This window comes from Notolepis coatsorum (genome assembly GCF_963971535.1).
Source record: "Notolepis coatsorum genome assembly, chromosome: 9".
NCBI lineage: Eukaryota > Metazoa > Chordata > Actinopteri > Aulopiformes > Paralepididae > Notolepis > Notolepis coatsorum.
The window spans coordinates 58,277,578-58,292,577 of NC_140173.1; the positions used below are offsets into that span (position 1 = coordinate 58,277,578).

The 15,000-nt window shown below is 43.3% G+C and overlaps 1 protein-coding gene across 1 annotated transcript in view; it reads left to right on the forward strand.

The window, feature by feature from the left end:
- Positions 1–445: 445 nt before the first annotated feature.
- crtac1b (cartilage acidic protein 1b) overlaps positions 446–15,000 on the forward strand; it is a gene marked incomplete at both ends in the record, with an annotated part of 173,680 nt that continues 159,125 nt past the window's right edge. Inside the window, 2 exons of the mRNA XM_084321881.1 lie at positions 446–675; positions 11,742–11,938. Of these exons, the coding sequence (XP_084178007.1) occupies positions 446–675; positions 11,742–11,938 (427 nt within the window). The remainder of the gene's footprint in view (positions 676–11,741; positions 11,939–15,000) is intronic.

A 15,000-nucleotide genomic window follows, 5' to 3' on the forward strand; every position in this document is an offset into this window, starting at 1 on the left:
TGTTTCCAGGACTTGTATAATGACTACTAGTATATACTGAGTCTGTTTCCAGGACTTGTATAATAACTAGGGATGTCCGATATTATCATTGGCATTAAAATGTGATATCGGAAAATATCGGTATCGGTTTTAAATTTTTTTTTTACATTTCTATAACCTTTATTTACCCAGGCAAGCAAGTAAGAACAAATTCTGATTTTATTTATTGTCAAAAGTATGCATAATGTTATGTTAATTCCACAACAAGAGATATGTAATGTTAATTACCTGAAATTATTCCATTTTTTGGGGGGGGGGGGGGGGGGGGGGAACCCTGCATATATCGGTATCGGTTGATATCGGTATCGGAAATTAAGAGTTGGACAATATCGGTATATCGGTATCGGTAAAAAAGCCAATATCGAGCATCCCTAGTATATACAGTACTGAGTCTGTTTCCAGCACAATGGCTACTAAGTGTGTCTTCCGTCTGCAGGTCAGGATGCTGCTGTGCTGCCTGTGCTGCCTGTTCCTCCTGCCCGCCCTCTCCTCTGCCCAGCGGTCGGAGCCCATGTTCTCCGCAGTGACCCAGAGCGTCCTCCCGCCGGACTACGAGAACAACCCCACCCAGCTCAACTACGGCGTGGCCGTCACCGACGTGGACGGAGACGGAGGCCTGGAGATATTTGTGGCCGGGTGAGAGAGGGGGGGGGGGGAGAAGGGGGGAGAGAAAGAGGGAGGGACGCGTCTATACTTTCCACAAGCAACTTGTCCTTCCGCGTCCCCGTTTTGCGCTCTGATTGGCCACGCACGTTTCTGGTCATGTGACATGTGCGCCCAATCGCGTGACGAGCAGTGTCTTAGCCCATTTCCGCCTCGACCAGCAGCAAACGACCTAACGCCTAGTTTATCACTGGTTAAGCTTAGGCGACTCTTTGGAAGTTGGTTAAGGTTAGAGTTTGGAATCAGGGCTGGCGTTCTATCGCCCTGCTCTAAGACAAACTCTAACCTTAACCAACTTCGAAAGAGCGCCTAAGCTTAACCGTCCAAAGAACTTGCCGTCACACGATTGGGCGCACATGTCACATGACCAGAAACGTGCGTGGCCAATCAAAGCGCAAAACGGGAACGCAGAAGGAAAAGTTTCTTGTGGAAAGTATAGAGGCGGGAGGGACAAGTGGGGAGATTTACATTTAGACATTTAACTGACGCTTCTGTCCAAAGCGAATTACAAATTGTGAACAACAAGTCAGCAGGAAGGGTACATCTCTGGCAGCTAAGGGTCAGTGGCGTTGTTCGTCAAATAGTGTCCAACTTGAGTGTTACACTCGGGGTGCATAGTAGTATAGACATATTAGCATGATAGGTAGTAGTATAAGTATAGTAGCATAGGATTTGTTTTGGCAGTCTGAGAGTTGTATGTTGAGTTGTTTTTTTGTGAAGGACATCTTCAGTTTTGCAGGCTTTTGGAGAAAGCATGGCACTTGAGACAAAACACACTATAGATCCTATATAATTGTATTTGAATTCCTCTTGTTTCTTTGTTTATATACATTGCGTACAGTTTGTGTTATATTACGTTTTATTGTATGTTCTTGTGGCCATCTTGGTCAATGTCATTTGTCAAGTAATTGGTCAAGTATATTATTATTAGTGCTGTCAGGCGATTAAAAAAATTAATCTAATTAATTACAGGATCTGTAATTAATTAATCTAATTAATCGCATTTTAATCGCATAACCGTTTTATGCCTGATATTCTATATTCTATAATCATATTTCAAAATTGCATGTGTCCGGATGGCAGAATTCAGTACTGTATCTACAAAACCTTCTGTTTAATCATCTTCCATCTATTAATTTGCTTAGATTTTTCAGGTCTGGTCAATTTGAGCATGGTGTTATTCACAGTCAAAGATAACAAAAGAAATATTGATATTCTCATTTGGTTCATTACAATTTACTCAAAATAAAATTCTTCATTCAATCAATCACAGCGCAGATTGAGTGATTGAATGAAAATGTTATTAACAGATTGCAGAATGGGTACAATACAGTACGGCTCAATACACACAATTGTTAAGGGGATGCAGATCAGAGAAAGACTTTCGTCTTGTTTACATCAGGGTCCCCCATTTTCAATTCATAATGAATTGTAAGTAAGGGTGCAACTTGCACTGTGCAATCCATTCTTTGTGGATCTAGCCCACAGTATTTCTGACACTGGGAATACATTCCCTGAGATTCATAGATGTCCCTAGAATCAGATACCAAGAACATGCAAATGGACCATATTAAAAAAAAATCTGTAAATGTGTATTCTACATTCTTATGGAATGAATGATACAAAAAAAATATTATTAAAAAAAAAAAAAAAAAAATGTAATTAATTTTGAGTTAATTTTCATAACGCGTTAATTTGCTGTGTAATTAATTAATCTAATTAACGCGATAAACTGACAGCCCTAATTATTATATCCTTATTGTTATGTGTCTTGTAAGCCCATAATGGGCTGGGCATACACCTGTATGTAAGACATGAAAATAAAAAACATCAAATCAAATCAGTATAGACATATTAGCATGATAGGTAGTAGTATAAGTATGGTAGCATAGTAGTATAGACATATTAGCATGTATATATATGATAGCATGATGACCCCTATACCTCAAAGAACTCATCACCCCTCACTCCTCCTCTCGACATCTCCCAGTCTGTGGAATGCTCTCCCTGACTACCTGAGAGCACCACAGACTGTGGATGCTTTTAAGAAAGGCCTCAAAACTCACCTTTTTAGTAGAGCCTTCTGCTGACTTTTTATCACATTTTTTGCTCCACACATTTTATGTTCTTTTACCAATTTCTTTGATCAGTTTTATTTATTCTATGTTTCTCTATGTTATTCTATGTTTAGTCTTGCCTATTTTTATATTCTTTCTTTCCTTTATTCTCGCTAGTTTTTTAAGGGGAGACACTACAGGTGAATAGGGTAAAATAATTAACTAATAGATATCACAATGAAACTTCCCCAGTTGATTACTTATATTAAGACAAGACTTTTTTGTATTACAAGTTTTCTGAAATTGTATGTTTAAATATGCAAATGAGGCATGCTCTACTTAAATATGCACTAATTTGCATATAATTCCAGGACAGAAATCTGACCATTGGATAAAGCCAGTTTCAAAATTATAGTTTCATTTTGTTGACATATTAGAGCCAAAGGTTATTACAGAGGGGATTTTGGATATCTCTTTTTATCACTCCATAAATCAGAAAATACTCCATTCAGTCCATTTTTATGGTAAAATTCCATATTTCGCCATGTTTTTAGGAATAAAATGTGATACAAATCAGGGTATGAATGCGATATAAACAAACCCTTCTGTAAATACCTTCAGAACATAGATATGAATAGAACTGGAAGGTTTGGTGTATGTGAGTGCTACTGAAGTGGAGATTTCTGGCTCAGAGTATGAGGAAAAACTCTTAAAACTCATCTTTGGGAAAACGCCTTCAAAGTTCTGTATTGTAAAATGCCATACTTTTTTTTTTAAACAGATATTTACAAACACAATACCTAATCAAACCATTAGTAATAGACAACCTAAACACATGCCTGATAACTGAATAATAATAATAATAATGATGTTATTGAACTGAACATAACTACACACAGGCTACAAACAGTGTAGTACAGTGTAGTACCCCCTAATAGGCAATTTCTTTTGAATAGATATCACTATGAAACTTTCCCAGTTTGTTATGTACATATAAACTAAGAAAAAATATATTGCAAGTTTTCTGAAATTTATGTTTATATATGCAAATGAGGCACTTCCCCATTAAATATGTGCATATTTATGGGTGCAATAAGGCAAAATGAAGTAAAATAAACAACTAAATGTGTGTTATTGACATTTTATTGTCACTAGTTTCATAGAAGACATGTTTAGGAAGCAAAATATAACAAAATCTCAAAATCAACAAAAAAAGTATATTTGACTATTCACCTGCAAGTTCTTTTAACTGTAGCGCTTTGAGATTTGCCCCGCAACTGTAAAGCGCATTACAAATAGAATCTATTATTATTATTAGCATGATAGGTAGTAGTATAAGTATAGGAGCAGAGTAGTAAGGTACATAATAGTAAAAGACAGTACGAAGGCTCTCCAGTGCATTGCTGTAGTCGAGGCGAGACAGGAGTTGGGTGGCTTCTTTTGTCAGGAATGGGAGGATCCTTCTGACGCTGCTCTGGAAGAATCCGCAGGTCCTAGTTGCTGAGGCAATGTGGGCAGAGAAGTCCCGAGATGGGGTGAGAGAGAGAGTGGGAGGGAGGGAGAGGGAGGGAGAGAGAGGGATGGAGGGAGGGAGGGAGAGGGAGGGAGAGGGAGAGAGAGGGAGGGAGGGAGAGAGAGAGAGAGTGATAGAGAAAGAGGGAGGGAGAGAGAGGGAGAGAGAGAGAGAGAGAGAGAGAGAGAGAGAGAGAGAGAGAGAGAGAGAGAGAGAGAGAGAGAGAGAGAGAGAGAGAGAGAGAGAGAGAGAGAGAGAGAGAGAGAGAGAGAGAGAGAGAGAGAAAGAGGATAGGAGAATATAAATCCCGCCAAACGAACTGTATCCATGTTCCTCTTCCGGCGTTAGAAACACTTAAGAGTGCGTCTTATATTTCATTTGATATATTTCTTTTCACTTCACACACAATTACGGCGATTCATTGAGCGAGGGAGTGATCTTTTCCCGGCAACTCAAACATGGAGGGAGGGGAAAGGGTGGTGGGAGCTCGCTGTCGCTTTTCTGGGCTGAATATTGAGGGAAGAGGAGAGGAGAGGAGAGACTATAAGGATGCCCCGGGGCGCGGCGAGCTGAGGAGAATGGATGTGATGGGACGGAGCGGCGGCAGCGATGAGAGCGCTTTGGCAAGTCTTCAGGAGCCGCCCTGCGGGCCAGTGGAGCGAGGAGGAATTCCACAATGCTTAACAGAATATAGATTGAAGAAAATGACTCTCTTTAATAAACGTCGTTTATATGGAATGGATGTCAGCAGGTGTCTTATATGAAAAGGCAGGCGAATCTAGTTCTACACCCAGGGCTGGGCGACACGCCCAAAACATCACATCACATCACAATATCTTTGTGTGACAGTATTTGACCGTATAGTTTTCCAGTAGAAATGACCAGTGTTGGGCAAGTTACTTTTAAAAAGTAACTAGTTACAGTTACTAGTTACTTCTTCCAAAAAGTTACTAAATTACTTACTCAGTTACAAATTATAAAAGTAACTAGTTACTTCAGAAAGTAACTATTGCGTTACTTTCAAGTATTTTTTTTTACATAAACAACATACACAAATCTAAACTATGTTAATGTTGCTGTGGGACAAAGTGAGACTAGCCTCCAATCAAATGCCATGTATATGTAGATATTATAATTACTATGTTTATATAGTGGATCATACAAATACAATAGATGTTTTTGGAACTTTTGATATCAGGTATTGCCCCTCAACAGGCCACAACTGGGCAACATTAAATTATGCTTGTTAAGCACTATACCAAAAATAAATAACAAATATATACTGATTGATTGAACATTTTAATGACCAGATTGCAGAATGGGTACAGTACAGTACGGCTCAATACACACAATTGTTAAGGGGATGCAGACCAGAGAAAGACTTTCGTCTTGTTTACATCAGGGTCCCCCATTTTCAATTCATGACATTTATGACATACACAACATACAAATATAAGAATCTAATCTAATCATCTACACAAATCTAATCATGACATGCATGACGTACAGATATACTGTATATCTCTGACTCTGAGCACCTGAAGACTGTGCTATTAAACCAGGAAGTGCAGCACTATGTCAGCAGAGTAGAGCCTCCCTCCACTACTGCGCTGCAACACAACTAACACAAGAGTGAACAAAAAACGCTCATGGACCCACGGTTTGTCATTGACTGCTCACTCGTGATGTTCGTTGGATTCGTTTTGGATTATTTGGCCGCCAAACAAACTATCAAAACGTACACGGACCGCGGTCTCACGCTGACTGAGTCGCTTGTGTTGTCGCTCTTGTCAGACTCTGGAGGCACCCGCCCACCTCTACCTTTGATTGGCTTACCATGACATTTTACTCAACCTCAGCCAATCGCGCGCTGAGGTTGGCTGAGAAGGACAGGTTGCCTCTCGGCGCAGAGATCTTTCTGATGAAAAAAAAAAGCTTCAATCATAGACAGTAAGGCGCCGCAGTAACGGTAACGGCGCTATTACGATTGGAAGAGTAATCCGTTAGATTACTCGTTACTGAAAAAACTAACGCCGTTAGTAACGCCGTTCTTTGTTACGATCCAAGGGCCGGTCCTGCTGACCGGCAGGAGAATAACATTGGACATTGCTCTCCTCCTGACATTGGTCTCCTACCCTCTAGTGGCCAGACTAGCCTGTTGGTACAGGCGGCCATTTTACTGTGGTTCCAAGTAATAGATATAGTGTCTAATTGTTTATTGTCTTGGGCCACCCCTGTCTATGTGTGATGTTACTCCCCTGTTGTGTTGTTGTGTGTCATTGCCGTAGTGTCTAGTTGTTGTTTAGTTTGTCATTGCTTTACTGTCGTTGTGTTGTGATTCTGTGTTGGCCAGGTGTTGTTGATTATTAATTGATTGGGGTATTTAGGTGTCTGTCTGTCCTCCCTTCCTTGTTGTGACATTCCTCCAGTATCCTGTGTGTTCCCTGTGTCGTGCCTGCCTTCCCTGTTGATGTCTAGTGAGTCCTTGCCTGTATCCTTCTGTCTTTTCTTGTTTTCCTTCATTGTGTTATTAGTAGTGTTGTTTTGTATTTACATTGGATAAGAAGTAAACACCCTTCTTCAAGCATCGCTCCTCGTCTCTGCCTACGTTCCTTCTCCCTTGCCTGCAAACTGTGTTCTCAACTTCATTAGCACACCAAGCGTTACAGAATGTCGCCACCAATCAAAAGCACAGCAGGCAAGGTGGTAGACACCTTTGTTATACTTCAGAGCTTGATGGACGGTAATCTGGAGCAGTACTCGCCTGCCAAGTGGGTGTTCTGGCTCCAGACGATCGACAGGGTTGCAAGAGAGAGTCCGACACAGGCGCCTGCGATGCGGGTTATGGCCGACCACGTCTCTGCCCTCATGGAAGGGTTTAGGCCGATCCCTAGTACCCTACCCACCAGTCCGGTCCCGCTTGCTAGCGTTTCCCCCGCAGCTAGTCAGCCGACTAGCATACAACTCACGGTCAGCCTAGCTCCTGTAGCTAACCGTGCGTCCCCAGCTAGCACAGCTCTGCCCGTTAGCATTTCTCCGGTAGCTAACCGTGCGTCCCCAGTTAACGCAGCTCCGCCCGTTAGCGTCACTCCTGCAGCTAACCGTGCGTCCCGAGCTAGCGCAGCTCCGCCCGTTAGCGTCACTCCTGTAGCTAATCGTGCGTCCCCAGCTAGCGCAGCTCCGCCCGTTAGCTTAGCCTCTGCAGCTAACCAGGCATCTACAGCTAACCCAGTCCCTACGGTTAGCTTAGCCTCTGTAGCTAGCCAGGTCCTCCCAGCTGACACAGTCCCTACAGTTAGCTTAGCCTCTGTAGCTAGCCAGGTCCTCCCAGCTGACACAGCCCCTACAGTTAGCTTAGCCTCTGTAGCTAGCCAGGTCCTCCCAGCTGACACAGCCCCTACAGTTAGCTTAGCCTCTGTAGCTAGCCAGGTCCTCCCAGCTGACACAGTTGATCCGGTCGTCGCTGCCAACCTGATTCCGGTCGGCGTAGTCCCGGCTGTCACCGCTCCTCCTCCGGCTTCCACGCCCTGCCCGGCCTCTACACCTGCTCCGGCTGCTACGCCGGCTCCTGGCTCCCCATCTGGTCCAGCTCTACGTCGTGATCGGCGTCCTGGTCCTCGCCGTGGTCTTCGCCGTGGTCTCCGTCGTGGGCTGCGTTGGATCCTGCTCCGAGGGTCGTCGTCGCCGCGCCTCCGTTCCAGCTCTCCGGAACCGGTCCCTAGTCCGGCGGCTGGAGGGTTCCTCGTCCGGGATCCTGCTCCAGGGTCCAGTTCCCCTTCCCGGGCTTCTGTACCTGTTCCCACCCCCCATCGTCGGGCCTCTGTTCCCAGGTCCAGCCCCCCTCCCCGGGTCTTGGTGCCCGTCCCCACCCCCCCTCGTCGGGCCGCTGATCCCAGATCCAGCTTCCCTCTCCAGCTCCCTGTTTCTTTCCCCGCCCCCCCCCTCTCCGGCCCTCTGTTCCCGTCCTCACCCCCCCTCTCCGGGCATCTGCGCCCGTTTTCAGCCCCCCTGGCTGCTATGCCCCTCCTGGGGTTTTCGCTCAGCCTCCCGGCTCCTGGTCTCCGGGTCCTCTCCTTGCTGACCGGCAGGAGAATAACATTGGACATTGCTCTCCTCCTGACATTGGTCTCCTACCCTCTAGTGGCCAGACTAGCCTGTTGGTACAGGCGGCCATTTTACTGTGGTTCCAAGTAATAGATATAGTGTCTAATTGTTTATTGTCTTGGGCCACCCCTGTCTATGTGTGATGTTACTCCCCTGTTGTGTTGTTGTGTGTCATTGCCGTAGTGTCTAGTTGTTGTTTAGTTTGTCATTGCTTTACTGTCGTTGTGTTGTGATTCTGTGTTGGCCAGGTGTTGTTGATTATTAATTGATGGGGTATTTAGGTGTCTGTCTGTCCTCCCTTCTTTGTGGCGACATTCCTCCAGTATCCTGTGTGTTCCCCGTGTCGTGCCTGCCTTCCCTGTTGATGTCTAGTGAGTCCTTGCCTGTATCCTTCTGTCGTTTTCTTGTTTTCCTTCGTTGTGTTATTAGTAGTGTTGTTTTGTATTTACATTGGATAAGAAGTAAACACCCTTCTTCAAGCATCGCTCCTCGTCTCTGCCTACGTTCCTTCTCCCTTGCCTGCAAACTGTGTTCTCAACTTCATTAGCACACCAAGCGTTACAGTTCTTTATAACACCGTTACTTCCATCACTGGAAATGACAACATGATATGACATGTGATATACAGTACAATTGTCATGGTGCTATTTGATTCTAAATGGTATCTTTTTATTTTTTTATTATTAACTTAAAAATATACAATACATTATGTTTTATTAGTATTCTTCTATGTTATGTATACATAGTGAATGACAGTATAGTAAAAATCCATACCTTTGCATAGATCCATGATGGTATACCTTCCAGACCTACTCTACTACACCCTTATTGATTTGAACAGAATCTGGGTCCTTTAGAGGGATCTTCACATTTTCTACTTTTACATGATATGAAAGTACAGGTTCATACCTTCAAAATAAGCCATCACGTGTACAAATCGGGCGGATACTTTTCAATCTGTCTTATGAAACATGCTGATAGCACAATACTTATTCCAGAGCTACAGGCCTCAAAATAAAATGGAGCCATTTATCTTACAATGTATAATGACTACTCTACCCAGAAATCAATGTAACACCCCCCCCCCATTAACACCTTCCACAACAACACCTTGCTTTGTTATTCTGATGACTTGTGACCCCAGGCCATCAGGATGCTCAATGACTCTATGTAACACACGCACACACTCACTTTAAAACAAACACTCACCTTTTAACCAACTAGAGGTTAAAGGAAAATAGTCAAGATAGTAATAAAGATTTCATATTTTATTATCACTTCAAATATTTAAAAGAATAGTACAAAATAGAGCTGGCTCATGTTTCCAAAGACCAGAGATGGGTCGGGCGCACGCACGCACACCTGAGACTAAAAGTACTCAGCTCCTCCCCTACGACACAACTGGGAATTATACAGCTGGACAAGTTAACAATAATTAACACATTTACAAGTCATATAAGGTAAATAGATATCTGCGTACCTCCATTAGGCTGCCTTTCAGGTGTCCAAACGTATACTTGTCCTCTCAGCTCAGTCGGAGCAGGTGGCACAAAACGACGGCGTTGGTTTCAGTTGTCCCTGCACTGTACGAAAAAAAGCTGCACGAAAACGGTTAGTGTCTGGCATCAATGGTTGCCAAATACTTACTGTCAAATTACAGTAAAATCAAATACATTTTCCAGATTACAACCTTTATTTAATGGTTCATATTTTGATAAAAGGTAATTTACTGTATTTGTATGGCATTTACACTTAAAGTAGAAAAACAAAAGTAATTTGTAAAAATAATACAGTGAATTTCCCGTGAAAAAACAATTATTTTTACAGTGTGGCCTGTGCTATAACATAGGGACAGTCCCACGCTCCATCTCCAGTGAGCTTGACCCGGCAGGCTGGCGGTCGGAGCAGCATGATGTGACCAACAGCAACATTCCCCGGGGCTGACTGGCCTCAATCAATGGACTGGGTTACACAAGACTTTTACAAGCAAACTTGTATAACTTGTATGTAACTCAGATGGGGCTTGTGACTCAGACAGTTCTCAGCCTCTTCTCCCCACATCCTCACTGTTATTTTTGCTCTATTAACACTTTGAGTGCCAGCCACGAGAAACTCGTTAGTTCATGCCATGCGTTGAGTGCCAAGAACGAGAAATCTCGTTATGAATCCCAACCTAAACGTGTGTCCATTTTCCCTTGTGGTGTGTGGCTTTGCTGACCTCTCAGGGGATAGACATGTTGAAATCTTATTTAGCCAATCAGTATTGATTGAAAATCAATGCGTTAGGCAAGCCCTAGCAGTAGTTAATTTGTGTTAGTAATCGGATTGCTTGCTTGGGGAGTTGGTTTAATTTACTTTGAGTTTGAATTTAAAGGGATAGTCGGAAGAGTAACCAATGCAGGGCCATTAGCCGACAGATTAGATTAGATTAGATTCAAATGTATTGTCATTATACAGCACAGTAAAGTGCAATAGTAATATACAATGTACAGGTGATTAAACTGGGTATAAAATATATAAATTAGTACTACTAAGTAATAGTGCTAATCAGATGTATGTACAGAGTTGTAGTATTAATATGTACAGTGATACAGGTATAAAGACACTATGGTAGTAAGTCATACTGGCCAGCAGTGTAACTAGTAAGAGTAGGTAAGGGACATGTACAGATATAGATATAGTATCTTCAGATATGTAAAAATTATTATATGCAGGTATGTACAGATGATTGTATATATGCAGGTATATTAAGACAGATATGGATATATATATGTGTGGTAAATATAAATGTATATATATGGTATATACAGCACTGTTTACATGTTATCATACAGAGTTATATGGGTAGACTACGAGAATAGCCTGGCGGCTTCAGACGGGCAGCACACAGGGGAAATATTTTAACCCTTTCACAACCACACTACAGAAGGTTAACCTTTCACTACCACACTACAGACGGTTAACCGTCTGTAGTGTGGTAGTGAAAGGGGTTAACCTTCTGTAGTGTGGTAGTGAAAGGGTTAACCTTCTGTAGTGTGGTTGTGAAAGGGTTAACCTTCTGTAGTGTGGTAGTGAAAGGGTTAACCTTCTGTATTGTGGTGGTGAAAGGGTTAACCTTATGTAGTGTGGTTGTGAAAGGGTTAACCCTTTGCCGCGTGGCAGTGAACCTTCCGTATTGTTGCAGTGAAAGGGTTAACCCTTTGGTAGTGTGGTAGTGAAAAGGGTTAACAAACACCAAACAATATTCAAACAACGTTTTAACCACCATCCACAATAGAGTGCAACAATAGCGTTCATGTATCTCGGCTGCTTGATTCCTCTCTCACAGCTTGTTTTAACAGCTCGTTGTTGGTCCTGCCCGACAGCTACAACGGTCCTAACCTGGTCCTGAAGTACGACCATCACAGGAAGAGGCTCATCAACATCGCCGTCGACAACCGCAGCTCCCCGTACTACGCCCTCAGAGATCGCCAAGGCAACGCCATCGGAGTGACGGCGTGTGACATCGACGGGGACGGCCGGGAGGAGATCTACGTACTCAACACCAACAATGCGTTCTCTGGTACGCACCTGCAGAAAACACAGACGTTTACACGTAGAAGCACGATGCACAAACGCGTATACACACTTTATTTTCACATGTAGCCTATGTGTACGATTATAACTGTTTGTTGGTTTCCTTAAACATATACGTGAATGAACCAAATTAAGTTTAAATTATTATTATTATATATTTTTTTACGTGTAATACACGATCACTCGAGTATAGCATGCGATCAATCAATCAGGATTTTTCTTTAAAATGCCCATCCCTATCCCTAAAATGCCCCCCCCCCCACACACACACACACACGCACGCACGCATGCACGCACGCACGCACGCACGCACGCACGCACGCACGCACGCACGCACGCATGCACACACACACACACACACACACACACACACACGGATATGCCCTATTTCAGGTCCAGACACAAAGCAGCAGGAGGATCAATATCCAGGTATAAACCTTATCTCATCTCAGTCTCCATCACTGAACCGATAAGCTCTGGGCTGCTATTAATCACTGAGAGGTGTTGTGTACACACTGACAAAACAGTACCTCAGCTCCGTCACTTTACCTAAAGGCCACAGTACCTCAGCTCCATCACTTTACCTAAAGACCTGAGTACCTCCGTCACTTTACCTAAAGGCCACAGTACCTCAGCTCCATCACTTTACCTAAAGACCACAGTAGCTCCATCACTTTACCTAAAGACCACAGCACCTCCATCACTTTACCTAAAGACCACAGTACCTCCATCACTTTACCTAAAGACCACAGTACCTCCATCACTTTACCTAAAGACCTGAGTACCTCCATCACTTTACCTAAAGACCACAGTACCTCCATCACTTTACCTAAAGACCACAGTATCTCCATCACTTTACCTAAAGACCACAGCACCTCCATCACTTTACCTAAAGACCTGAGTACCTCCATCACTTTACCTAAAGACCACAGCACCTCCATCACTTTACCTAAAGACCTGAGTACCTCCATCACTTTACCTAAAGACCACAGCACCTCCATCACTTTACCTAAAGACCACAGCACCTCCATCACTTTACCTAAAGACCACAGTATCTCAATCACTTTACCTAAAGACCACAGTACCTCCATCACTTTACCTAAAGACCACAGTACCTCCATCACTTTACCTAAAGACCACAGTACCTCCATCACTTTACCTAAAGACCACAGTACCTCCATCACTTTACCTAAAGACCACAGTATCTCAATCACTTTACCTAAAGACCACAGTACCTCCATCACTTTACCTAAAGACCACAGTACCTCCATCACTTTACCTAAAGACCACAGTACCTCCATCACTTTACCTGAAGACCACAGTACCTCCATCACTTTACCTAAAGACCACAGTACCTCCATCACTTTACCTAAAGACCACAGCACCTCCATCACTTTACCTAAAGACCACAGTAGCTCCATCACTTTACCTAAAGACCACAGCACCTCCATCACTTTACCTGAAGACCACAGTACCTCCATCACTTTACCTAAAGACCACAGCACCTCCATCACTTTACCTAAAGACCACAGTACCTCCATCACTTTACCTAAAGACCACAGTACCTCCATCACTTTACCTAAAGACCACAGTACCTCCATCACTTTACCTAAAGACCACAGTACCTCCATCACTTTACCTAAAGACCACAGTACCTCCATCACTTTACCTAAAGACCACAGTACCTCCATCACTTTACCTAAAGACCACAGTACCTCCATCACTTTAACTAAAGACTACAGTACCTCCATCACTTTACCTAAAGACCACAGTACCTCCATCACTTTACCTAAAGACCACAGTACCTCCATCACTTTACCTAAAGACCACAGTACCTCCATCACTTTACCTAAAGACCACAGCACCTCCATCACTTTACCTAAAGACCACAGTACCTCCATCACTTTACCTAAAGACCACAGTACCTCCATCACTTTACCTAAAGACCACAGCACCTCCATCACTTTACCTAAAGACCACAGCACCTCCATCACTTTACCTGAAGACTACAATACCTCCATCACTTTACCTAAAGACCACAGTACCTCCATCACTTTACCTGAAGACCACAGCACCTCCATCACTTTACCTAAAGACCACAGTACCTCCATCACTTTACCTAAAGACCACAGCACCTCCATCACTTTACCTAAAGACCACAGTACCTCCATCACTTTACCTAAAGACCACAGTACCTCCATCACTTTACCTAAAGACCACAGTACCTCCATCACTTTACCTAAAGACCACAGTAGCTCCATCACTTTACCTAAAGACCACAGTAGCTCCATCACTTTACCTAAAGACCACAGTACCTCCATCACTTTACCTAAAGACCACAGTACCTCCATCACTTTACCTGAAGACCACAGTACCTCCATCACTTTACCTGAAGACCACAGTAGCTCCATCACTTTACCTAAAGACCACAGTACCTCCATCACTTTACCTGAAGACCACAGTAGCTCCATCACTTTACCTAAAGACCACAGTACCTCCATCACTTTACCTAAAGACCACAGCACCTCCATCACTTTACCTAAAGACCACAGCACCTCCATCACTTTACCTAAAGACCACAGTACCTCCATCACTTTACCTAAAGACCACAGTATCTCCATCACTTTACCTAAAGACCACAGCACCTCCATCACTTTAACTAAAGACCACAGCACCTCCATCACTTTAACTAAAGACCACAGCACCTCCATCACTTTACCTAAAGACCACAGCACCTCCATCACTTTACCTAAAGACCACAGTACCTCCATCACTTTAACTAAAGACCACAGTATCTCCATCACTTTACCTAAAGACCACAGCACCTCCATCACTTTACCTAAAGACCACAGCACCTCCATCACTTTACCTAAGGACCACAGTACCTCCATCACTTTACCTAAAGACCACAGCACCTCCATCACTTTACCTAAAGACCACAGCACCTCCATCACTTTACCTAAAGACCACAGTACCTCACCTCCATCACTTTACCTAAAGACCACAGTACCTCCATCACTTTACCTAAAGACCACAGTACCTCCATCA